This window comes from Jaculus jaculus, chromosome 8 (assembly GCF_020740685.1).
Source record: "Jaculus jaculus isolate mJacJac1 chromosome 8, mJacJac1.mat.Y.cur, whole genome shotgun sequence".
Taxonomy (NCBI): domain Eukaryota; kingdom Metazoa; phylum Chordata; class Mammalia; order Rodentia; family Dipodidae; genus Jaculus; species Jaculus jaculus.
The window spans coordinates 122,430,622-122,457,050 of record NC_059109.1 but is presented as its reverse complement, the minus strand read 5'-3'; the positions used below and the strand labels follow the sequence as shown (position 1 = coordinate 122,457,050).

Below are 26,429 nucleotides of genomic sequence, written 5' to 3'. Positions count from 1 at the left end.
GAAGCCTAAGGACCCCAGTTCGAGGCTCGATTCCCCAGGACCCACCTTAGCCAGATGCACAAGGGGGCGCATGCGCCTGGAGTTGTTTGCAGTGGCTACAGGCCCTGGCATGTCCATTCTCTCTCTATATATAGCTACATCTTTCTCTCTGTCTGTTGCTCTCAAGTAAATAAATAAAAATAAACAAAAAAAATTTCAAGATAAAGAGTCCTGAGTTATACAAAAAGGAACATAGGAAGAAAGAATTGGTCCAAAATGACAGTTTAGCTTATGAAGTTGAAGAGAAATTGAACTTTTTTTTTCCCCAAGTACTGAAATAAAGCTTACACAGAGAGAGGGAGGGCAGGAGCTTAGAACACTGGACTGCTTAAGAACACAGAATGAGGGTCCAAACAACACTGGAAAACCACTCTTCATATGACAGTAGTGATTTTTGTCTGGAAGTGTTCAATATCTGGCTGGGAATCACACTGTCACCAAATGAAGAAGACAGCCTCAAGGACTTTTGAAAGCCAGAGCCCATCTTGGGATCCCTGAGTTCAAGTATACCTGGACATCGTTCTCCAAAGGAGTCTTTTATTTTGTGCTTTTCATGCCAACAACTCCTCCCCATCCATGGGCAGGGCTCCATCCCATTCCACTCTTCATTCTTCCTTCCTCCCCCAACCTGATCCTTCACTAACTTCCTAAAACTTGCAAGTTGAATTTTTCAAAGAATGTTTCTGACAAAGCTGTGGGAATTAGATTTGGTGAAGCCCTTCATAAAAAATTGAGAACATGCTACATTAACATACATTGATTTATTCATAGTGTTTCATTACAAGTAAGTGAGGATCCTGTAATACCAGGAAAGGTTAGGAGAGCAGGAGAGCGCGCTATATTATATTGACAGCTCCATGGAAATTGAGTCGCGTTTGGATTGAATTTGGAGTGCAGGAAATGCGCTGGGTAGTAAATAAGACATGAGTTCTACCTCCCAGTGTCTGTATATCAAAGTAGTTGCCACCAACCCAGGTAAGGGGAACTAGAACCAAATTTGGGGAGAATACAGAGGTATGTCCTTCCCACTGGTGTGCTGGAGTTCGTGGTCACAGGAATACCTCTGAACACCTATCTCCTCTCTTCTGCTATTGGGAAACCAGACATCCACCGTACCTTGTGCCCTACTTGTCCTTAGCTCAGCAGTCACCCTGGACTTTTTTCTGCCTAACAAATCAGTGGCTGAGCCAATGACTGACAAGTTTCAAAAAAAAAAAAAAAAAACAACAAAAAAAAAACACCAGTAAAGATACAAACCGTGGGAAAGAGAAAGGCCAGTAGCTCAATGAATGATCATTGCAGTTTTCCTTCAGAGGCAAGGAAAGCTGAAACCCCCCGGGTTGTGCAGAAGTGGTGCCTGGGGAATTGTCACAGTCACTAGGAACACCCTGGCAGAAAAGCAAAGAAAGGTGGAGGCCTGAAGAGCTTGTTCCCTCCAGGTAGGGTCAGACTGGGCCTGGGTGACCAGCAAGAATGCTGCAGATAAGACAACCAGAGCAGCCTGCGCCCGGCATGTGCCAGGGATGTGTGTGTGTAATCTCTGCTTGCTACAAAGCCCAGGTTCACCAGCACTCACTTTCTCCTTCCAGGCTCACTGTGCTCGCGGCCAAGCCTGGCCTCTTTCCTCAAGCACGCGGCAGCAAATGCTGAGCCGCTACTACTCCGTGCAGGAGAGGGGAGCCACTTCTGTCTCCGGGACGCTGAGCGTTGGTGTCAGAAATAGCAAGTTGCTTACTTTCTGAATCAAGTCGACATGCTCCTCCTTGGCCTGGGTGTGGCCATCTTGCGAGTGTTGTGACACTCTCGGTGGAAGGTGATGCGATAAGCCTTATGTGTAGCAGGGTCCCTTGTCTCTAGAGAGAGAGGAAGCCACTTGAGGATATGATCTAGCTTCTCTCAGTCTGTGCACCTCTAGAGAAATGTGACGTAGGACCTCGGAGCACATGCTTGTGCTGGGGTCACTTGTTTTCACCAAGGCCAGGCACTATAGCATAGAATAGCAGACACAGGCTTCAGTGTCAAGGTCAGAGTTTAGTCCACTGTCACGAATAGATTATTGTGGAGGTAGGTGTGAGAAGGCATGGTCTACAGTCACATTTGAAAACAAAGTTGAATCCCATGACCATAATATAAAATAGAAGCCGAATACAGAGAGCACTGTGGTAAGATTCTGCTACAGCAAGTTCAAAGACGGGCCACGTCAGCAGATGCTACTGGAAGTCAGACGCAATGCTTGCTTGGGAGGGGGATGGCAGGACTGTGAGGAAGCACGAGGAGAAAGACTTGGGTTTTTGTTTCTTGATTTTATTATGATCTAGCTTGCGAAACTTTATTGAGCTGTATACTTCTCTGAATATTTATTATACATCAATAAAACTTGATTTATTTATTTGAGAGAGAGAGAGAGAATGGGCACCCAGGGCCTCCAGCCATTGAAAATGATCTCCAGACACATGCACAAACCTTGCACATCTGGCTTACATGGGTCCTAAGGAATCAAACCTGGGTCCTTTGGCTTTGAAGGGAAGCACCTTACCTGCTAAGTCATCTCTCCACCCCCAATAAAGCTTTTCATATGTGCACTCATGGATGTGGTAGTATGTATGTGTGGATGCACATACATGTGTGCAGGAAGAGGCCAGACATCGATGTTGCATGACCTCTACCATCTTTATTTTATTGGGACAGGGCTTTTCTTTAGTCCAGAGCTCACCTATTCAGCTGGTCTCACCAGGAAACATCCCTAGGGGATTCTGTGTCTGCCTCCTGTGTACCCACCACCCTGGGCATTTGCATGGATGCTAGTGGTGGATTGGAATACACAAAACGAAGACTCTTGTGGTAGACAGAGTGAAAAGTGCTGATTTAACCCAAGTTATTTCCAGTTGAGTTTTAGATTCTCTCTCATGAGAATATCTATTCTGATTACCAGCCCCTCCTCCCCCCTGCAAGGTCTGGGGGAAGACCAAGAAGTTGTGAGAAAATACCAGAATGCAAGATATTCGGGGAAGACCAGTAAGACAGAAGAAAACACTCTCGTTGTATAGGGCAGGCCACATGGTCTGCGTGTTTAACAAGACTTCTAAATAATTTATATGGGCAGCTCCATTTGGGCACTACTGTGTACTAGGTGGTGCTCAAGTTAATGGCAACCAGCCTCACAGGGCTACTGTATATTTGAAATGTGGCTAATTAAGAGCTGCCAGAAGGGTAAAATACGTGCCAAGGCTCCAAGTCTTAAGTGCTAGAATATGAAGTATTTCAGTCAGTGTCTTAACGTTGATCACAGAGAAAATGCTAGTATTATGGATACATTTGGTGCAACAAGACATATTAGTTAAAGTAGCTCACTTTCTTCCATTAGCTTGACTAGTAGACTATGTTAGATGATGCATGAGGCTCATGTTCCAGTTGCACTGGACAAGGCTACTCCACAGTGGAATGCTTAGGCCTGGAGTTAACTGTAAAGTGGGCAGGAATCAGCCTCTCCCCTGAACCTGCGGGCCTTGCAAATCCTCCTCTTTTCTTCCTTTGCCGGTGCTCCTCTGGCACGAGCTCCACTTAGCTTACCGAGTTGGGTGTTTGTTCATGTGTTTGCTTGTCACTTGTTACACAGATCAACTACAAGGCTGTTGGCTCACTCGATCCAAGTGCTGACCTGTCCAGCCAGAGGGGGAAAGTGTTCAAGCTCCGGAATGAAACCCATCACCTCTTCGTGGGTCTGTACCCGGGGACCACCTACTCCTTCACCATCAAGGCCAGCACGGCCAAGGGCTTCGGACCCCCCGTCACCACACGAATCGCTACCAAGATTTCAGGTATCTTTTGTAAAAGCAAAGGCGAAAGGAAGAAAGGCTCCCCGCCCACCGCAACATGCAAGCACATATTCCTAATTCTTTTAGGAGTCAAAAAACACAGAGCTAACTGTCATTGTGCAGTACTGGGACAATATGGACATTAAAGTCTCTGGAGGGCTACCCTTGTGGTTTCATGAAGGAAATCTAATCGATGAACTTCCAACAGGGTAAAAATATTTTAATTAGGTGCAGTCCACCAAATAACTTGCCACAGAATTGCATTAAATAGTGTGAATGCAGAGAGAGAGAGAGAGAGAGAGAGAGAGAGAGAGAGAGAGAGGAGGGAGAAATGAGAGAGACAGAGCGTGTGTGAGAGAAAACATAAAATTGATCTGTAGATTTTCAGAAATGCTCTTTTTTTTTCTAGTGTAGGACTCAGCACAGATCCTCATGAAATGGCTGATTAGTGTGTGAATGAATGAATGAGTGATGATGACCGAGCTATAGTGGTCCAAGATTACAAACTGTCTTTACTAGTAGGGTACCCCACCCCACCACACAGCATCAAAACAGAATGATCTTTTTATAGCTTTCATTTCTTTCAGAATATCTATGCAATTCTGGTCTACACACATCCATATTTTGCATTTGGTTTTGCAAAAACTGTGATTTTTTTGTAGCTTAATATCTCTGCTTATCCTTACCCCATAAGCATTTCCCATGTTGCTACATCGCTTTCATTATAATGTTCTGTCAAGTGGATGGACGTAATTTAATTAAACATTCCCTTGTGGTTGGATATATTTGGTACCTCCATGTTTGTATAAAATAACGCTTCAATAAACATATTACAAAATAAAGTTTAAATCATTGGTTGGGATTATAACTTTAGGATTAAATTCACAAATTGAAAAACTGAATTAAAAGAGATGCTGGTTTTAACAGCTCTTAATACAAATGCCTAAATTACCCTTTCAAAGGATTACATTTAGTCACATTCCTGTGGGGGTAAAGGTCCCATGGAAAAAAATATATATATAGGGAACTAATTCATTATGGCTTAAATTTGCATCTAAATGTGTTCAACAAGGTTGACTCTTCACATCTTTATTAAGTACTTACATTCCCTGCATTTATCTTTTGCCTGAGTGGGGGTGGAGTTTACTGATGCAGCCACTGGCACCTCCAGATCATCTGTGGACTATTGCACTTCAAGAGACCTGCTGATGGGAAGTCAAGTCCTCCTTCGCTGAAGGCCTCTGACACTATAGGGTTCTCATCTGCCCCTTCTAGTGGCACAGGGGTCGTTAAGGACGGAGGTGGTGAGTGAGGCTTGGGACCTGTGCTTGCTCACATCTAGTCTCTCTCTGCTGCCCAGCTCCGTCAATGCCTGAGTATGACACAGGCGCCCCGCTGAATGAGACAGACACGACCATCACGGTGATGCTGAAACCCGCCCGGTCCCGGGGAGCTCCTGTCAGGTGAGGACGTTCTTCTCTTGGAGTCTCCTGCTTTCCTTCTGGGTACCAACCCTCCCCCAGGTGAATCACGTGACTGGCAATGTGCCCGGGTGACATAACCCAGAAGGAAGAGGGCCAGTAGCTCTAAATCCAATTCAGAGGGGGCTTCTCAACCAGGGATCCACTCACCCTAAAAAGGGATGCACAGAGAAAATGTACTCGCAGGGACTGTGGATTAGTAATGAGAGAACTTTCCAGATCACAATTGTGGAACATTTAATGGGTTTCAAAGACAGGCACAGACTGTTGACAAGGTCACCTGACTCACCCATGGTAAGAAACGGCCTTGCTGAATTATCTAGAAAAGCTGCTCGCAGATTAAAAATTAGATGAATCATACAGGCTGGTTCAGTCCAAAGTGGAGTACTAGGATTCCACAGGGGCCGTCCCTGCCTTCAAGGTCACATTGCTCATCTCAAAAGAGTCTATTGGGGGTCATCATGGTGCCCAGACAGCAAAAACATCTCAGAAACTAGACTGATTGCTGCAAGTTCATGGCTATCAGGAGGGCGGGTATCTCTTTGAAACCAGCTTTACTTGGCGTAAGGGCAATGATGGCAACTGCTAGTTTTGCTCAGTACTGCAGGGGGCAGGACCCAGTCCATTGAAAGGAGCAGACTAATGAGTAGAGTGGCTTTCAAACTGGATCAGTTCCATAGTCATGCACTTAGTAACTCGTGCAGAGAACAGAGCATGGCTTGGGGACTGGAATAACTTGTTAAACACACTGTTTAATTAGGTGACCACTGTGTCCAAGGCACTGTTTAAGTGTTTAGGCTCATGGTAGGGAACTAGCCACAAGTGAGTTATGTTCTAAAGGAAGCCAAGCTATAAAAATGAGAAGACAGACACATGAACATGAAAACATGGTTACAATACAGTGTCCTTCCTACAGAAATCTCACAGGTGGTTATGAATGCTCAAAGGAAGGAATTCCCAGGGGATATGATGGTGAGTTTAAGTTTAAGATTTCACTCAAGTTCTAAATGCCCTGCATGGACCAGAGCATGCATGATAGAGACAGATTGCTGGAATGTGAAGAGCCAGGATTGGTTACCTTTGTTTTAACCTAAAGATAGACATCAGTGTGGTGGGATAGAAACAGGGGTATGTTTCAGAGGCTCAGTCTTCTTATTTGAGTCTGGGGAGCTAATGGAGAGGAACTTCCTCCATATCACCTTGTGTCCCTGTAGGTTGAGACACCAGCCTGGAAGTAGGCTATGGAAATAACTCTGGCCTTCAGTTTTATTTGTTTATTTATTTGACAGTGACAGACAGACACAGAAAGATACAGGCAGAGAGAGAGATAGAGAGAAAGAATGGGTGCACCAGTGCCTCCAGCCACTACAAATGAACTCCAGACACTCGCGCCCCCTTGTACATCTGGCTTACATGGATCCTGGGGAATCCAGCCTCAAACTGGGGTCCTTAGGCTTCACCGGCAAGCACTTAACTGCTAATCCATCTCTCCAGCCCTGCTGACCTTCATTTTTAACCTATACCCAGCTCTATCCAGATATTATAGTGGTGGAACAGTGAGAATGAACCACCAAAAAATGTTGAAGCTCTTGCCTAGTCTGAAAAACTGGACCATGTCCCTCCCCACTAAGACAGATGAATCTACAGGCCCCACAACAGGCAGGGGTGATGTTTGTGAGCCCCTCACTATAGAACTTTTGTCTGACAATCTACATATCTGGTGGGTGTTAGGACGGTCTGCCCTGTGATAAGTCAAAGTAGATACTGCCTCTTAGTTCCAATCAAGGTTCCAATACCCTGCTCTTTCTACAGTTACTCTCATTTACTGTTTTGTATATACTGTGAGATATTATCTTCATTTCCAGATGAGAAACTGGGGTGCAGAGGTGTAGAAAGTATGAAGTTTAAGTCTTGAAAGAGCTGACTAGCCTCGATTGCTGGGTGCCTGTCACCTGTTACAATGCAATCTATCCTTAGCACATTCCATTACTTCCCTGTGTTGCAGATAGGGAAATTGAGACAAGCAGAAGCTAAGTGAGTTAATGCAGACCATAAATGAGTGGGACAGGAAAAACTGAAGTCCAGTGCTAACTACACACTTACTTTATGTACCATGTACTCTCCCCAGAAGAAAGGTATACATGATAGATTGTATTTATTTATTTAAGAAAGAGAGAGAGAGGGAGAGGAAGAGAATGGATGTGTCAAGGTCTCTAGCTACTGTAAACGAACTCCAGACGCATGTGCCACCTTGTGCATCTGACTTATGTGGGTCCTAGGGAATCAAACCTGGGTCCTTTGGCTTTTCAGGCAAATGCCTCAACCACTAAGCCATCTCTCCAACCAATACATGGCATATTTTAATGACATTTCCATCCAAAAAAAAAAAAAAAAAAAGGAAGGAAATGTCAGCGCTCAATAGGGAAATAGTTGGTATCTGGAAATGTCTGACTCTTTTTTCCTCTCAAGACTGGGTCATTGACAGTGGGTGTATACTCTGTTTCTAGAATTATTCTCAAATCACATCGGGGCGCTTTCCAAGAAGGGGAAGACACTAACCAGTGCTAAACAGAAGGACTTCCAGGGCAGCCGCAGGGATAGAGTAGAAATACCAAAATAGATTTCAGTTACATTCACTTTTTGTTTTTTCATCTTGAAGACTGGGGAGTGGCATGTGATTATGGAAGGCAACCGGCTAATAGGCTGTGAAACAAATATGTATTGAATACCTGCTGTATACCAGGAGGTGAGGTGAGCAATGAGGTTATAGCTGGAAACAAGACAGACTCATCCCTGACTTCTTCAGGTGTTTTATGCAAGAAGAGTGCTTATGGATGAGGTAGAGAGGTGAGGCAGTAAGCAAATAAGCAAACAAAATAAAGAAGTTGCTAAACAAATGAAAGGGTATGAATCCACCAGGGCCAATGACTGTATTGAGATGCACAATGGGTGTAATGGATTGATGAACTGCAGGCAGGAGAAGTAGCAGCGAAACAGCTGCAGGTGGAGGAGGCAGGAGAAGGTGAGAAAACCAACCTGCATAGTCTGTGCTCCAAAACTACACGAGCTCACTACAGGCTAAATTAGGACAAATGTATCTTGAATCATACGTTAAAGTTTATGTTGATAAATAAATTATTCTAACACACCATAGCATAGTTGGGTGGATGTAGTGAACATAAATTTTTACTATGTTTTAAAATAACTCCAAGATGATAGTTCTCAACACAAGGAAATGATAAGCGTTTGAGGAGGTGGAAAGTCTAATCACTCTAATATGATCCTGACATATTATGTGCAGATATACAATTGCATTGTAACCAGTAAATAAAAGTATTATATGTCAATTAAAAATAACAGGGATGGAGAGATGGCATAGTGGTTAAAAGACTTGCCTGCAAAGCCCAAGGATTGAGGTTACATTCCTCAGCTCGCACATATTTATTTATTGAATTAAAGCATTTAAAGAGGAATTTACAGTTTATAGTTTTGTTAGTTCCATTGTATGGTCTGACCCTATCTTTCCAGGAACCTAAGTTGGTTGGGAAATACCACCTCCGTCTTGGAGGAAGAAACCAAAGTGTAAGATGTCAACATGTTTGCCCCCCCGGTCCTGGGCTCATGACAGGTCAAACTAGAGGTTGGGCACAGGAAAAGTTTCCAAGTTCCGAGGTCGCTGCAGCCCCAGAAGTCCTGGGTTTCCAACCCTGATGTGTCGGGGGAGGTTGTGCGATGCTGTGTGGTAAGCCTCGGCCAGATGACGTGTGTGAACTCGACGTGTAACTTCCTGGGTGTGCTGAGCTCAGGATTGTGTGGTTGCAGCATTCTGCCTGTGAGCTGTGGTGGGTCTCTCTGCACGCTGCCCCTTCATTCTCCCAGGTTCACACACGATTCTTGGCCTCCAGCCCCCAGGTAGGCTTTTTCTTCTTCCTGGCTTTCTCTTCTTCCTGCCCACAAAGCTTGAACACTGACATATCCAGACTCCAGCCCACTGTTCTGTAGTCCTGTGCTCCTTGGAAGCCGCTTGGGTCTGAGTCTTTCTGAGAGCCAAGGAGGGCAGCAGCACACATCTTTCCACATGGGGCTCCCCCACCAACTTCCCTCCAGCCAAACCACCTCTGCGGCTTGGCCTATTTTTCTAATACTCCACAATGGAGATTTATTGCTTTTGCATTGCTTTTCCCCAGGCCTTCAAAGATTTATTGGTTTTTAAGTGACAGAATCCCAGAATTGCTTAAAAGATCAATCAAATAGTGACTAGAATCTAATATTCAGCTCTGACTCGAACACGCTGAACTTTCTTTCCCCACGCCCCTCCTGTCATGCTGATGTATCTGTGGTAACCTTCATAAGAAAGTAACTTGGCTGTGAATTAATCACCCATAATGCAGTCCCGGCAACGAGGCAGGGGGTAGACCCCATACTCAATGGCAGACCCCTCTTCCATCTGCAGCTCATGTCTGTTCTCTGCTCCGCTTTCCTCTCACATAGTCAGCCCCAGACTCAGCTGCTGCAGAGGTGTAGCATAAGGCATTCCCAACCATCACCTGACCCATCAGACCTGGGAACCCAGACTCCTGGGGCTGCCGTGACCTCAGAATTAGGAAGCCTTGCCTATGTTCAACCACTGGCTTGACCTGTCATGAGCCCATGAGTGTGGGCCAGTCTTGTTGACATCTTAGACTTTGGTTTCTTCCTCCACGGCCACTCTTCCGCCCCACACCGCTGACCTGTTGTCATGGGCCTCTCTTCCTTTGGTCCATCCTACTCCACACTGCTGAAGTGGTCCTTGGGAAGCACAAATTGGATCACGTTAACATCCCTGCTTAAAATTCTTAAATGGGTCAGTGGTTTTCTATTGCATTAACTTCAGGCTTCTTAGCATGAAATTCAAGGCCTGTCAGCATCTGGCCTTAACCTTATTTCTAGTCTCATTGAAATTCACTCGGCTCCCTTTACCAAGTTTTACTCAACAGAGATCTGTCTCATTTCTTCATGGTTCTTTTCTGAGCTTTTAATTGTGTTATGCATGTGTTTGTATGCTATGTTTTCTTTTGTCTTGGTTTTTGCTGGTTTGCTTTGTTTTATTTTATTTTTTTATTTTTTTTTTTCTTTTACATTTTTCCTTCACTGAGCCACAGAAGTCTGGAGCTTTGGCCCTCCTAGATGCCCTTTAGTTTGGATAGCATCTAGCCCTTAGTAGGTGCTCAAAAATAAATAAATAAAACATCAAGTAGTTGCTAAAGTATATGATCAGTTCATTCCAGAAATCTGGTGGATACCAGGTACTAAGACTCTGGATTTCTTTAGCCAGCTCCTCTTCTATAATAGAATACTGTCCGATACATATTCCAGTGATAATAAAAATGTCCTCTATGTATATGTTGTCCGGCATGGTTTCCATTCAAAACACACCTGGATGTTCAGTGCTGGGTACATGCTCAGCATAATATAGGAGCTCAATGATTTTACTTCTGATCAATAGGTTATTGCAGTTTGCACATACAACAAGCACAGATCAAAGCCCGCCTCCCTCCCTCACCCCTCACACATCCTTCCTGGTCTCTACTTATCACCATTCTGTCTTCAGGTCCACCATGGTTGGCTTCCATACATGCAAGAGAAGATGCAGTTCTTGTATTTCTGCATCTGGCTTATGTGTCTTAGCATAATGTTCTCTAGATCCACACATTTGGGTGTAAATGGCAAAATTTCTTCTTTGTTTGCTTCATGCCTGTTGGATATTCTGTTGTGTAGATGTACCACATTTTCTTCAGCCACTCATCCTCTGGTAGGCACCCAGGCTGCTTCCGTAACCTAGCTATTGTGAGTAGCTCCACAATAAACAGGAGCCCGCAGGGATCTTTGGTGTGAATACCAATTTCATATTCCATTTCCTTTGACTGTGTACCCTGAAGTGGGATAGCTGGATCACATAATAGATCTGCTTTTAGCTCTTTTGGGGAGCCGCCATTCAGTTTATTTATTGGCTAACCTAATTTGCATTCATGCTTACGGTGTCCAAGAGTACCTACTACTTCACGTCCCTACCAACATTTATTTTTGTTCTATTTTAATAATAACTATTCTAAATTGGGTGAAATGGTGCCTGGTTATAGTTTTCATTTTTATTTCCCCAATGAGCAATTATATTGAGTATTGGCCATTTCTTCTCCTTGTCCTCCTCCTCCTTCTTAGAAGTCTAGTGACTACCCTTTCTCCTTTTGGATTGTATAGCTCTGCAAGAGAGAACACTTAGGAAAAAGAAAATGTTCTAAGGTCATGTGCTTGGCCAGAGGGGTTCTTGAGTGCTCAGTGCCGAGAATCGCCATGAGTGTAATGGGCACAGAAACTGATGTGGGAGGGGAGCTTCCTGTAGGCAGCTTGAGCTGAGGCATATGGAATGGGGAAGAGCTCATGGGAAAGAGGGGAATGTGACTGAGAATAAGGAAGTGGCATGTGCAAGAGCCCAGGCAGAGAAGGCGCATGGCAGGTTCCAGGAGCCACAACTAGTCCAGTGGGAAGGGCCAGAGAGATAAGGGGAAGTAAAACTGTCTTTGCTATGGGTTTGGACTTTGTCCTGTGGGTGGAATATTCAAGAGATGCTCACATTGTGTCCTCTAGGAGGGCTCTGCTCACGCGACTCTGCTGAGTCTGCCGTTGGCCCCCTCGCCAGCATCCAGTTCAACTCTGCCATGTTCAGAGCCATCTCCATCACAGCTGCAGGGTGGATCTGCTCTTCCCAGAGTGCACTCTGCCTTAGCCAGCCCTCGTCAGGGCTGTGCATGTTTACTGACGGTGTCAGTGACCTTAGGAAAAGGGTAGGTCCCAGAGCCTGCCTACAACCTGAGACCGACCTGCTTTTCCAACCACACCCGACTTCCCAATTGGATACAGTGGAGCAGCAGAGGCTCATAGAATCCGACAGTCATACTCAATGGCTTCACTGGATAGTTTTGGAGCAAGTACTTAATTCCATGAACCTCAAGTTATTTTTTGGTAAACAGGATCTCCTGCATCACAAACTGTCTTTAAACTAAAATTGGCAAAGTGCAACTGGTAGTGTTTCGGTTAGACTCTCGAGTCAGGGAGGAGCTCCAGTTCTGGGTAGCTGTGGGCAGGGTTATTTCTGAGCCCTACTGTGATCTGGGGCCCATTTAATGAATGTATCCTGACATCTGTGTGAGATCTGCTCTATGACACATGCTGGCTAGTGTGCACCACATAGGAAGACAAAACCTTCAAAATAGCGTCCTCTTAAAAATAGATCCCTAGATTGGCAAACTTTCTGAAAAACAGAACTAAGTAGACAAGGCAAGGATGTTTCAACTGCTGCAGGGCCAGCAAACTCAGGGCCCAGAACAATAGCCTTGGCAGAGACAACTAGTTGCTCAGAGGAAACATGAAGGTGGAACTGGGTAGAATAGCTGTGTTGAGGAGGTGAAACTTTCAGGGCCTTCCATAGAGATGACTTCTCAGTGGGATGTGAAGGAAAAGATAGTCCAGGATGACACCCACATTTCTGGCCTGTTTTTATGTGAGACAGGATGGTGTCATTCTCTGAGACACAGAGGCACAGAGAGGAGGAAATACCTGTTAGGATCCAGGATAGGCCTGTGGCAATAAAAGTGGTCTGAGAAGGGGTGGGAATTAACTGAGCAAGGCCAAGCTAGAATCTGCTGTGTAGGGAAGATGAGTCCTGGTAAAATCTAAGGGACCATCTAGAGTTAGGACTCGTGACCTGTTATTTTGGCTTCCTGAGGCATGGTACACAGGGCATGCTAGCCCTGGCTTCTAGGATCGGAGGTACCAGACTGAGCACTAGGAGTCAGTACAACTTGCGAATGCCTTCCAAAGGTCACAAGCAAGTTCTATTCATTGCCTGATGAGAATCCACGGGCCTTATTCATTTGACAGGTGCAGCTAGTTAAGAATGCTTATTCTGTCATGCACAGTGATTAGTTACAGTACAAATCACAGATCCAGCCAACTTTTAAAGAAAGAAGAAACTTTGCTGGGAAGAAAAAGCAAACGGTTGCCAAATTTCCTCCAGGATTCCTTTAATAACTGCAAAACCCTGAGTGGGAACACAAGAAACAGTCACAGAAGGTTTTTGCCGGTCTGTGGAGCTGCAGTGAGCAAAATTGGAATCATTACTGCTTGATTCTCAGACATCAGCACATGATGGCATCCAATTAGGAAACAGAAATGAAAATTTAGAGGATTTATTAACATGGGGCAGCCTGAGGAGTTTGAGTCCCTGTTCACATGGTGTGAGATGAGGAATTGCAATTACACTTGTTCTGTAGCCCTCATTTGTTCTGTTTAGTTCCCCACTTCTCGGGGCCACATCTGCTCAGGCCTAAAACATGAGGAGTGTGATGTGTCCCACTCTGGAGGAAGCAGGTAGGGGAGATATGAGAAACTTCCATATCATGTGCAAGAAGATTTAGCTCTTTAAGAAATTTGTACCACTTATAAGCCATGCCTGTAAGCATTCTGGGACTCTCATACCAGATTAGGAAGTGCGAGGAGCAAGATACAAGAAGAAGGGGTGACTAGAAACAGTAATACTAGCATGACTGATGACAGAGATCTCTTCCCCACGGGGCTGCCCCACAGTGTAAATATGGCAGCTAAAGGAAAATACCACTTTAATTAAGGAGGCATGTAACTGCATGAAACCACTCAAGGAGACAAGGGTCAGATGGGTAATATGGCACAGAGCTGTAAGTAGAAAGATCATTCTTGCTGTCAAAATTAATAAACCAAAAGGTCAACTATGTGAGATTGTGGCTACATTAATTTGTTTCACTATGGTTTGTGTTTTACTATCCGTTTGTCCATAATCTTTCTATCATGTATCTATTTACATGTGCATAGTCCAAGCTCACCTGGAATTCACCATGGAGTCTAAGGCTGGCCTCGAACTCACAGTGATCCTCCTACCTCGGCCTCAGAAGTGCTGGGATTAAAGCAGTGCACCACCACGCCTGGCTAAAATTTATTATTTATTTAAAGAAAGATTAATCAGAAAACCAGCAGGGAATAAAGGCAACACCCAACTAATGTAAATGGGTTTCAATTTGCTTCAGTTTACCCTGGTCACATTACAGCAGCTTTTAAAAAGCCGCTGTTCAACTTACAGCCCAGCCACCCAGCTTCCTAAGAACTGGATCTGATGTTGGCATTCTGGATTATATTACTTAGGCTCAAACCGAGTAGGAAAAAAACAGGTGTTTGGGGAGCATATTTTAAATGGAGCAGTCGACGGAACATGAAGATCGAGAGTGTTCTATTTTGGACTGTCTGCCATCTGGAGACATGGAGACGGCGACTGTTACTGGCGTGAGCGAGTGGAGAGTGCGGGTGCCGTGTTCGCCTCCTACCACAGGGACTATTTAAACTCCACAAGTCTGCGGTGCAGGAGCGGCATCTGAGCAGAGGTTTGGATTTGGGAAACGTTAGCATCTAAGGTGGTATTTGAAGCCCTGGAGGAGGGGGCGACCTCGCTCAAGGTGAATGCAGTGTAGAAGACATGAGCCGCAGGACAGAGCTGTGGGAAGCTTCACCAGGGAACCGCTGGGTGGGTGGAGAAAGACTGACTAAGGAAGTACAAGGAAAACCAGGTCAACACCTCATTATCTTGACATTTTTTTTTAAACAAAAAGTCAAAGGAACAGTGATTAATTAAAAAAGAGAGAGAGAGAGAGAGAGAGAAAAGAAATGGTCAGCATTTTGTCTTAAACTTAAAAAAAAAAAAAGGTTTCCAAGCCATTCTTCCAGTAGAAAATAAGAATGACACATAAGTTGACCCAGGACTATGAGGAAAATAAGATGATGTTTAACCAAAGTGCCTGAACATGGACCATCTGCTCTGAGCTTGCTTAGAAGAGACTATAAAGCTAGAAGTGCATGTGACAAAGATATCAAGGGCTGGCAGACCTCATGGCTGTGGGAGAATCCTTGTAAGAGGGCAGTGACAGGCTGGGAACCAAAGGAGTGATGCTCAGAGAGTGGGATGACAGAAGGAAGCTGTTAATAATAGAAGCCATCTGTGGGATAATGTGGCTCTTGATACCAAATTATCTGAACCATGTTGTTATAGGATAGAGCTAAGGAATGGGCAGCAGCGGGTTCAAGGTGAAGGTCACTGAAGCAACGTCTATCATAGGACAAGCCGTGCTAGGGATACAGAAGGGCTCCCTAAGGGCTCCCTTAGTTTCCTGATGCTCATCCTCCCACCCAGGGAAAAGAGCAATAGTGACTCAGCAAGGTGCCTTCTCCGCGTTCTCAGATTCTCTCCACTTTTCTTTATTTCTTGCTGAACTCTACCACTTATGCCCTTCCAGACACCATGACACACTGCTTTGGCCAACATCTTGAGCATCTGATAAGCCATGGCTCTCTCTGCAACTGTGCAACGGTCAGACGCTCAAGTCGGCCTTCGTCCAGCACGTTCACCGCAGCCTGCCCTGGGGATGTTCTTTTGAGCTAGCCCATGGGCTTGCGCCGTGGTAGAATCCCAGGAGGGTTGTTCTCACCCAGAAAGCATTCTGCACAGTGCCTGCTCCGGCTGCCTGGGGTTTCTCAGAAAACTGCCTCCTCTCAGCTGCACTAAGTGAGGTGACTGCAAGCCTAGGAATCTGGGTAGAGAAAAGACAGCTGAAGACTGGAGTTTGTAACACACACACACACACACACACACACACACACACACACACACACACCTGTTCTTACCATTCTCTCACAATACAACCCACCCTTTACTTGCCTGGCTATAACTGCTTAGGTTCTGCTGTTTAACTAGTGCCCTTCCACTTGGGCGGTAGGTTCACGAAGCAATTTATGAAGATTGCAAACATGAGAGAAAGTGTTCCTTTTGAGGGTGGGAAGTAGCAGTCCAAATAGCACAAGAAGGATTCGAGGGCTAGAATTTAGACCTGGACAGAGTGCTGCTGTTGCTATAGCTACTTGCTACATTTGGCTATTTAAGTTATTCAAATACAGTTTAAACTTTAGCTTATTAGGTACACTAGCCACATTTCAGAACATTCAGTGGACACAGATAAGTTACTGGATTCGATAGATAGCTCCCCATCAGAGTAGAAAATCCTCCATCTTCCTGCGTTGCTCTGGGATGATTAAGAGGTTGAGGTTCATATTTAGCTTCAGAGAGATGGTCAATACAGGTATTTGGAGACAGAGGTAAAGGCCAGGGATCCTTCTGTGAGAAAGGAGCAGGGTAATGGGGACTTAGACACACGCATAAGCTGAGGTCCCTAAGGCAGAAGACTTATTGTTGATTCCTTCTCGGTGGTGGAACAGAGCATCCAACCTGGAACAGCTGAGAGAAGGAAAGGGCTTGTTGCTGTTTCCCAGGAAAGGTTTCATCCTGTCAGGGAAAGCATGGCATGAGCAGGAAAATGGCTCACACTGACACATCATCTGGGAGGAAATATCAAGAGGATGTTATGTCTAAATATCCAGTAGGCTGGACTAATAAATGTCGGTGTCCACCCACTCCCTAGTGACACATCTCCTCCAGCAAACCTCTCCCTCCAGAAGGTTCCACAACTTTCCAAACTCTCACCAGCCAGAGACCAAGTATTCAAAACACATGAATCTATGGGGGCACTTCATTCAAATTACCATACCTGAGCTGGGTGACTTACTGCTGAGCCTCTGTCCTACTTAACTACAGTTCCACAATTCCACTGCCTCACCCTCTCTAGGGGTCGAGTGTAGGAAATGATTAAAGCTAATGCTTGATCCCTTGTAGTTTATTTTTTTATTTTTTGTTCATTTTTATTTACTTATTTGAGAGAGAGAGAGAGAGGCAGATAGAGAGAGAGAGATAATGGGCGCACCAGGGCCTCCAGCCATTGCAAACGAACTCCAGACGCATGCGCCCCCTTGTGCATTTGGCTAACATGGGTCCTGGGGAATCGAGCCTCAAACCGGGGTCCTTCGGCTTCACAGGCAAGCTAAGCCACCTCTTCAGCCCCTCCCATGTAGTTTAAACTTCTGTGGACGATATAGTCACCTGGAGAGTCAGTCAGCATGCAGATTCCTGGCCATGCCCAGGTACTTGGGGATGGGACCTGAGAATCTGCTTTTTGAACAAGCTCCTAGGTGGTACTGGATCTGCTGGATCTCGATACACTTGAGTCCTAGTGGTTTAGCTAAAAGGCGGCCCAGATGTGGAGAAAGGAGCCTGTACAGGTGACCAGGTAGGTTCTCTATGGTGCTGACATTTGTTCATTGTCATGATGTGGGGAAGCAGTTGTCTTGCATTTCCTTGGGATATGACCCCTGTTGGTCTCACAGCTTTGAGGACTCTGTGTTTCTTCTGCAGTGTATTCCAGCGTGAAGGTAATCAGTTTTATCTCAGGAGAGCTGAACCACAATCTCCTGCCAGTGAATTCTCCTATGCCTATCCACATGGAAGCTAAAAAGACTCCCCTATTTTCTTATGATGATGACTGTGACTAGTGTCTGAAGTAATCCGTGCCATGGTGGTGCATGCTGATAACATATCTGAATATATCACTTCTATGCAGATGTTGGGGCGTATGTAGAAGATGGATATTTGGTGGCGCCAAACACCAGAGTCTGAACGAATCTGTATTCCCTTTGTAGAAGGCTTGAAGCAGCCTGAGAGAAACAAATTCATTTCCAACTTTCACTGTATAAAAAGTTCTATATTTTCTTAGATCAGACAAAATATATTGAGTGCCAAAATGCTGTAGCAATATGGGTGCGTCACTCAGCTGGGTTGGAATCTGTATACGTTGTCCCCCCGGGCCAGTTTTGATTATGTTCTTTTCCCTTTTATTGCAGTCAGCAAATCTGAATTTGCTATTGTGGGGAGAGTAGGAAGAAGAGAAAAAAAAAAAAAAACTGAAGGTTTTAACCTTCAGAAAGTTCAGAGGTTCAGTCTGAATAAGCACAAAACCCTCAGTGTGCCTCTGAATTCCTTGAATTGGCAGAACTGCTCAGATCCCAAGAGAATCTACCTCGCACATAGGATACAGGCCTTGCTTTGTGGCTAAAGGGAAAGCTAAAATTATGAGAGTTACAGAAAGTTGGAAGAGGAATAGATGTGTGTGTGTGTGTGTGTGTGTGTGTGTGTGTGTGTGTGTGTTTATTCAATAGGAGATTGGTCTCATTCCATGCTAAGTTTTAGCCCATTGTCCAATTTCTTCAATTCAAAGCCATCTGCTTCCCACAGCTCACAGATAACATCTCCCCTGCCAAGACACCCTGTTCCTGCTTAATTGAAATTAGTTTCCAAGAATAATTGTCCAAAAGCAGTTTGCAATGGTGGGGATGTTTTGGAAGTCACGAAAGAAGCTGAAGCTTTAAGATACAGATGTGGGCACAGGGGGCCAGACGTTCAAAGGCTTTTGCATGGTCTACAGTGGACACCACATTCCCAAAGTCAAGAGCACACTCACTGGCTTCTGCCACTCACCAATGGCTCCTTTGATGCTGGAACCTTCTCTCCACCGGAGTCCTGTGGAGCTGCAAGTGTGAGGGAAACAATCACTGCCACCCAGGTTTAGAGCAATGTGTTTCCCTGGCTTAATTATACCACAGGTATATAAATTACAGAAACATGTTAATGCTCCCATGATTAAAATTATAGAGTGCCTAATTGAAAAAGCATAAACTGAATTGAAGAATTCCTAATTATAGTTTGCTTTGAGGTGTTAATTCCCTCCCTAACGAATGCATAATTTCTTGGAAGCTAGGAGGGTGGCCTCTGCATCGGCACTTGGGCTCCAGGCATATGGGAAGAGTTGTCATGGTTCGGTTTAGGAAGCTGACTGGGAAAGCTTGGGAAGGGTGTAACGCCTGGGAGAACCTGAGGGAGATGGGATTGGCACAGACATTATGCCAAGGTTTCTACCTCATAGGACCAGGGCATAGGAAGAGCCCTAGGAAAACTTTTCCTATGTTCTCTCTTCCCTCTTCAATGACTCCATCTTTTTCGCCATTGTTAATGGTGAAATTTTAAATCTATGAGATAGTGATTCTCCAGCTTTGGTCCTTGGATCTTCAGCATTACCTTTTGTTTAAAAAAAAAAAAAAACCGATAAAGATTCAAGCCCTGCTCTCATCCTACTGAATCAGAATCTGAATCTGAATCTGGGGATAGATAGAGCCAGAGTTCTGTTTAACAAGTCTTCCTGAATGAACATACCTCAATGCACACCAGCATTTGAGAAGTCATTCAAAGAAGTGGGGCACAGATAGCCAGTGTTGCAGTTACCTTCGTGTTGCTGGACAACACCTGACCAGAAGCAGCTTAGGAAAGGAATGGGTTTACGTCAGACATACAGAATCCAGGGGAACAATCCACAGACACTGAAGGAAGAAGCTGGCTGTTGTCAGCATCCCCAGCACAGAGGACCAGCTGCCAGCAGCGGCAAGCTCAACAGCCCAAGCTTCAACTGCTCTGAACGCTCCTAGCAGGCCTGGACCAAACATCCCCTCCCCAGCGGCACGCCCCCTAGGCAGGACCTGCCTGCTGGGGACTCAAGGAAGAAGTTTGTTAATCAAAGATGCCTGAGTCTGGGCTGGAGAGATGGCTCAGCAGTTAAGGGGCTTGCCTGTGAAGCCTAAGGACTCCGGTTCCATTCCCCAGGAGCCACATGAGCCTGCTACACAGGGTGGCACATGTGTCCAGACTCTGTTTTTAGTGGCTTGAGACCCTGGCAAACCCATTCTCTCTATCTGCCTCTCTCTGTCTCTCCCCAATAAATAAATAAATAAAATATTTAATTTGCTTTTTAAAAAATGCCTTAGTTTATGGGACCATACATTCAAACCATCATAGCCAGTTACATGCAACTGAACTTTGCTACACTCCTGCACTGGGTAGAAATTTCTGCTTGGTGACTTCCCAGACACATTATCATTTCTCACTCAAAACTTTGCATTGAAGTCGGAGAACATGCTTGTGTATCTATTCTTCTCTTAGGCAGACAAGAGTCTTATAGGGGCTGGAGAGATGGCTTAGTGGTTAAGCGCTTGCCTATGAAGCCTAAGGACCCCGGTTCGAGGCTTAGTTCCTCAGGTCCCATGTTAGCCAGATGCACAAGGGGGCGCATGCGTCTGGAGTTCATTTGCAGAGGCTGGAAGCCCTGGCGCGCCCATTCTCTCTCTCCCTCTATCTGTCTTTCTCTCTGTGTCTGTCGCTCTCAAATAAATAAATAAATAAAAATTTTAAAAAAGAGTCTTATAGAACCTTTTATAGAACCTTACAGGTTTCAATACACTATACTATTGGGGTTTTTCATGGCTGTCACCTAGTTTACATCAATAGCTACTAAGAAGTAGGTTTTTGAGACATTGTCAGTTAGAGACTGAGCCACAGCTGGGAATGGACACAACTCTGGGAACTTTGAGTTTTACTGTAGGATTAGTGAACAGTCCTGTCTGCCTGTAAATGTGGCTGTCAATGGCACAGGTGGCTAAATGTGAATTCTATCTGAAGAATGGTATGAAATCTAAGTTCAAAAGGCTATGTCACAGCACAGATAGAAAGTTCCATGTTTGAGAGAAAACTCCCTTTGCACAGTGACGCAAGAAGCTTCCTTGTAGGTCTATCCGAGCCTAGAGGAAATGGCTAGAGGAGAATATACCACAGCTCTTTATCCTCTCTTCAGACACCCTGGTTCTCTCAGGGTTCTGTTTCCCCATCTGAACATACAAGGGAATTGCATGTGCATGTTTATATGTGTGTGTATTTTGGTTTCAGCCCGTTTTTAGCCATCTGAAGCAATACTTTTATGTTTCTTGTTCATAACATTCTATCAGGTGTTTGCATAATTCTTAACGCTTTGCGTATGGTTGAGAATTTGGGTCATTTTTAGTTATTTGTTGTTATAAATAACCCAGCAGCAGTGGATTTATTCATGTTTTTGCTTTTGCTATTGTACCTTTAAATAGGAAAAAAAAAAAAAAAACAGGAGTGGAATTACTGAAATGAGTAAAATGAAACTACAAAGTATTGAGTGCCTGTGTTTATGTGTGCAGGCACTGATGGCCAATTCATATACATTAACCTTTTTTATTCTTTAATTTAAAAAAACTCAAGGAAATAAATACACATAGTTAGAAAATCAAATAGTCAAACTATTTCTCACCCCAACATTTACAACCTCTCTGGTCTCTGCCTCACATGCAACACATTTCAGCTATTTGCCATTTCTTCTGGGAATTGGCACTCCATAAAGCACTATTTTAAAGTTATTGATTGCAGGCATTATCTATTTACTTCCTGCTATGATAGATGAGAATTCAACTGTGTAAATCATCACATGTCTGCCTTCCCGCTTCCCAGTGTAGTCATATCACTATTTTCTTAGTTAAATACATACACAATAGCTAATTTTATAATCCCACAAAGCAGGTCACTTCAGAGCCAAGTGGTAAACTATTTTTAACATGGCATTATATAATTTACTTAAAGCTTACTAAGTGCAATAAAGTAAATCCCTTACACATAGTAAGTCAGTTAATTCTTCTCACAGCTCAGTGAATTGAGAACTGGAATCTCCTTATTTCACAGATGGGAAAACTGAAGTTCAGAATGGTTTAAATAGTGAGTCCGAGTCCATGTAGCTAGTGTGAAACATGGGTCCCAAGTGCACACTCTGGAGCCCTTCACCAGTGTCACATATACTACCTCTGATCACTATTCCTATCCTATAGAGTGATGGCTTTTGTTTGTCAAATTCAGCATAGACTATACCATTATCTATCATCTTCAGGCAGTTAAATCTCTTAAAATAAACCTTTTCCTCTCACAGTTCTCCATTATTTCAGACATGCTCTTAAATACTATTTTTTTCTGTGTATTTCTGTGAAACATGTAATATGTAATATGGTATGAGAGGTATGTATTTGGTCATGTGTCTGTGGTATACGCATGTGTGTGTCCAAATGTGTGGGCCCCTTATGCATGTGTCTGGGGGCCTGAGGAAAATGTCAGATGTCCCTTGTCCATCACTTGTTCACTTGTTTCCTTGAGAAAGGCTCTTACTGATCCAAGGGCTTTCCATTTTCATTTGCAGTGGCTTGAGCCCTGGTGCATACTCATTCTCTCTCTCTCTCTCTTTCTCTCTCCACCTCTCTTTCTGTTCTTTCCCTCTATCAAATAAATGAATAAATAATAATATTAAAAGAGCCACTGCAGGAACTCCTCCCCAAGCGCATAACTGTGGGTCTTAATCATGATGCACACAGCCTGAATACTTATCAAAGCTTATCTTGCCCAGTCACTTCTTTTCTTGTTGTTGCTGTTTTTCACTCTCTTACCATGTAAGGTGGCTGGAGAAAACAACAACGACATTTCAGCAGAAAACTTGGCAGGAGAGTTAAGGGGTTTCTTCCCAGGAAGTCTCTGAGCAAGAAGGCAATGTTGGAAAACCTGAGCTATAAAAAAGAACCTGCCTGTCTACTATAGTACAAAACCCAAAACACTTAGAATATTTACTAAGGAAAAAAAAAAAAAACATGTAGGAGGGCAACCTTGTGGTTCCCTCGAGTGTTCTACTTCATCTTGCTTCTTTTCAAAATTTAATGTGAAAGTGAATCAACCCAGGATTTTACAACCCGGTGAATCTGGGATGAAGCCTGAGGTTCCACCCCCATGCACACTGAGATGATGGGGATGTTGCTGCACTGTGGACCACTGACTCACCAGGCCCTGTAACTTCCTGCCTTTCCCAACTATTGCGAGTTATCACTCTTCATACTGGATACCCTTTATTACCTCTATGTAAAGTTTCTTTAAGTCTTGTACTGAATGAGCCTCTGATATTAAGTAATAGGATCACTGGTCAAAAATCACTGGGAATTGAGTCAGGTGTCCACATGCCACTACACCCTAACCTGAGCTTGTGCTTTTCAAGGTGGGCATAGAAAATAACACATCTGGAGTCAGCCAGGAGTTGAGTATCTTTAAGAAAAAGAAAACAGTCAACATCACTAGGCAAAATTACGCCATGTGACTGAAGTGTGAGAAGTCGCCCATCAATTAAAAATATGACACTATAGCTATTTGAGTAACATTGTGCATTTAAACCTAACTTTAATGTGCTTTCCTTTACTAAATATGTTTAGAGCTCATCAGAATATACAGGAAATTCATGCAACTTTATCATTTTAGTTTCAATGAAGTTTAATTTAGATTCTTCCTAAAATAATACATACTTATATATAGAAATGGTAGAAAAATTGAAAATTAACATTTAAAATCTTTCCTTATGTTTTTTTTTCCCCCAACCAGATTTTTTTTAAAAAAAAAACGGGTTCTATGTAAGTTTCACCTTCCCATTATAGTAATTGCCTGTGACTTTTTGCCACATATCACAATGGCTATTACCATTTTAGTGATGCTTATTACTGTTTTTGAGTTCTCTAAATAGCAGATTTTCTCCACTATACTTCCTGGCATGTAAACTCGTCTTACTGCATGTGTGTGGGCATGTATGGGCATATGTGTGTTTGCATGTGTGTGCATGTGAGTGTGTGCCTGTGTACTTATAGGTATGTGTACATATCTGCTGGGATCTTTTATTTGCCTAGACAGTTGGACCTGTCCTCTGTCATTGACTCTTTCATCTGTACTCATTTAAGTATAGGTTTTATAAAACATTTTAATATCTAGTCCTCCTGATGATTCTTGTTCAAAATACTCTTAGCTATTTTCACCCACTTATGTTTCCATTTGAATTTTTAAAATGTCATTTTACCATGTTCCTTAAATAATCCTCAAAGGAATTGGCTTAAATTGTATTAAAACTGTTTCTTACTCTGAAATGATTATATTAAAATGAGAATTTCCATACTGAAAAGGGGGCAAGTCTATCCATTCAGTTGAGTGTTTACTCTTTCAGGAAAACTATGATTCTGTTATGTCGGTCCCATCCACAGTTATCTTGTTATAACTGTTACATACTACTATTAAGCTTGTGATATTTTGTCTTCTTTCTCTCCTTATGTTTGCTAACCAGTTTTTGGCTAGTATCTAGGGAAGCATGTGTGTGTGTGTGTGTGTGTGTGTGTGTGTGTGTGTGTGTGTGTGTTTCATCCCTTTTGCTGAAACCTCTTGTGTGTTTCTTTAATTAAATTTTATTATCTTGTTCCACCAGCTAATAATCACATCATCTATGAATAATGACCATTTTGTGTCTTCTTATTCCAGTTGCAAAGCTCTGATTTTGGTTTTATATTTTACTGCAGTGGGTAGAATGTTCAGAGCACAGCTTCCAAATAAATGTTGATAGCTGACCTTTCCCTCTAACTCCCAACCCAAATGACTAGGCCTCCAGCAAATTTCTCTAAGGTAAAAAGTTAGCTGCAGATGTGAAACAGATGATTTTTTTTAAGTAATAAAAAAATTCTATACCACAATTTATCTTTGTCACTCTCATTTACTGACAGAAATGGGTATTTAATTTTATCAAATGCCTTTGGCGTCTGCTCACATGATCGTCTTGGTTTTCTGTTGAGATTTGTGATATTTTCCATGATTCTCCAATAGTAGTTCTATGTGCATGCTAAGGATAAATGACCCACTTTTGGGAGACCATTCACAGTACAGTAGAGGAATGGTATGCAGCAATTTTAGATGTTTTCCCTTTTTTTCTGTCTTAAGTAATTGTTTATATAACATAGGAATTATCAGTTTCTAAAAGATTGAAAGAACTCATTGGAAAAGCCATCTGCCTCTGGTATTGTTTATTCTTATTTCTTTTTTATAGAATGCTTAATTAATTTTCGTCATTCTTTTTTGTTTAATAACAAAGGATTTTCAGATGCCAAAGCCAGGTTCAGTCCTATCTCCTATGTATTAAACATATTGTTCTCATTGTAATCGTTTACATAAACTATGAAATTATGATTTTGTTTTCCTATTTGAAATGAGAATTACTTTGGGAAGTTATGTTCCCCAGTTGGAAGTTTTTTTTTATTACTTTAATTTTTGCTTTAATAATTTCTAGTTCAGTATCATTATACAAAATAAATATAGTCTATATCTTTACCTGTTAAGATGACGTATTAATTTTATATGTTCCATATCATTTTATCCTCCATATCTATGGTGGTCTCTTAAGGATCAAAATCATGTGATTTTTCTCTGTCACATTAAAAAATATGCTTATTTATTTGTGTGTGTGTGTGAGAGAGAGAGAGAAAGCATGGGTGCACCAGACCCTCTTGCCTCTGCAAATAAACTCCAGAAACATGTGTTACTTTGTGTATCTGGCTTCATGTGGGTGCTGAGGAATTGAACCCAGGCTGATAGGCTTTGCAAACAAGTACCTTTAACCACTGAGCAATCTTTCCATCCCCTCTGTCACATTTTTGAGAGGCTTCCTGTTCCCAGATTCACACGCTTCACATTCACACAGGACACATCTATCTTTTGTAGCTTGTGAGTTTTTAGATTGTTCTGCTTGGAAGGTTGTGCTCAGCCAAGCTTAGTGGTACACATCTGTAATCCCAGCACTGGGGAGATGTTGGCAGGAGGATGGCCAGTTTTAGCTGAATGAGATCCAGTCTCTAAAAAAAAAGAACAAAGTATTTTATCCACCAAGTTTATCTTTTCTTTTGATTTCAAACATAGGATGCCCTAAGTATGCCAGAGTACTGACAGCAGACATCCATGTAACCTTCCCTTGGGTTGTAAACTGTGGGCTGTATTTATTTTCTTTCATCTTAAAAGCCATTGTAGAAGCATTTGGAGTAAGTTATAGTAATTACAACACTTGAAACTTGTAGTTTTTATCCCCCGAGGAAAAGGCTAGTCTCCTTCAGATGCGCAATACAATCATCACACTAGGGAAATTTTAACCTGACACAACACTAGCAATTAATTCTGTAGCTCGTGCATACTCAATGTTCCCCAATGCTTCAATTAATTCAATGAATTATCTTTTAATATTTTTAAAAACTCAATCTAGGACAGGCTGGGGAGATGGGTCAGCAGCTGAAGGTGTCTGCTTACAAAGCTTTCCAGCTGGGTTCAACCCCCAAGCCAACCACTTAAGCTGGATGCAAAAGGTGGTGTAAG

The 26,429-nt window shown here is 43.2% G+C and overlaps 1 protein-coding gene across 5 annotated transcripts in view; it reads left to right on the top strand.

Annotated features, from left to right (window-relative positions):
- The window catches only part of Ptprt (protein tyrosine phosphatase receptor type T), a 1,232,244-nt gene that overhangs the window by 944,254 nt on the left and 261,561 nt on the right, over window positions 1–26,429 (top strand). For all 5 annotated transcript variants that reach the window (XM_045155759.1, XM_045155757.1, XM_045155760.1 and 2 more), the window contains exons 10-11: window positions 3,656–3,857; window positions 5,215–5,317. In XM_045155759.1, coding sequence (XP_045011694.1) covers window positions 3,656–3,857; window positions 5,215–5,317 — 305 coding nt within the window. The remainder of the gene's footprint in view (window positions 1–3,655; window positions 3,858–5,214; window positions 5,318–26,429) is intronic.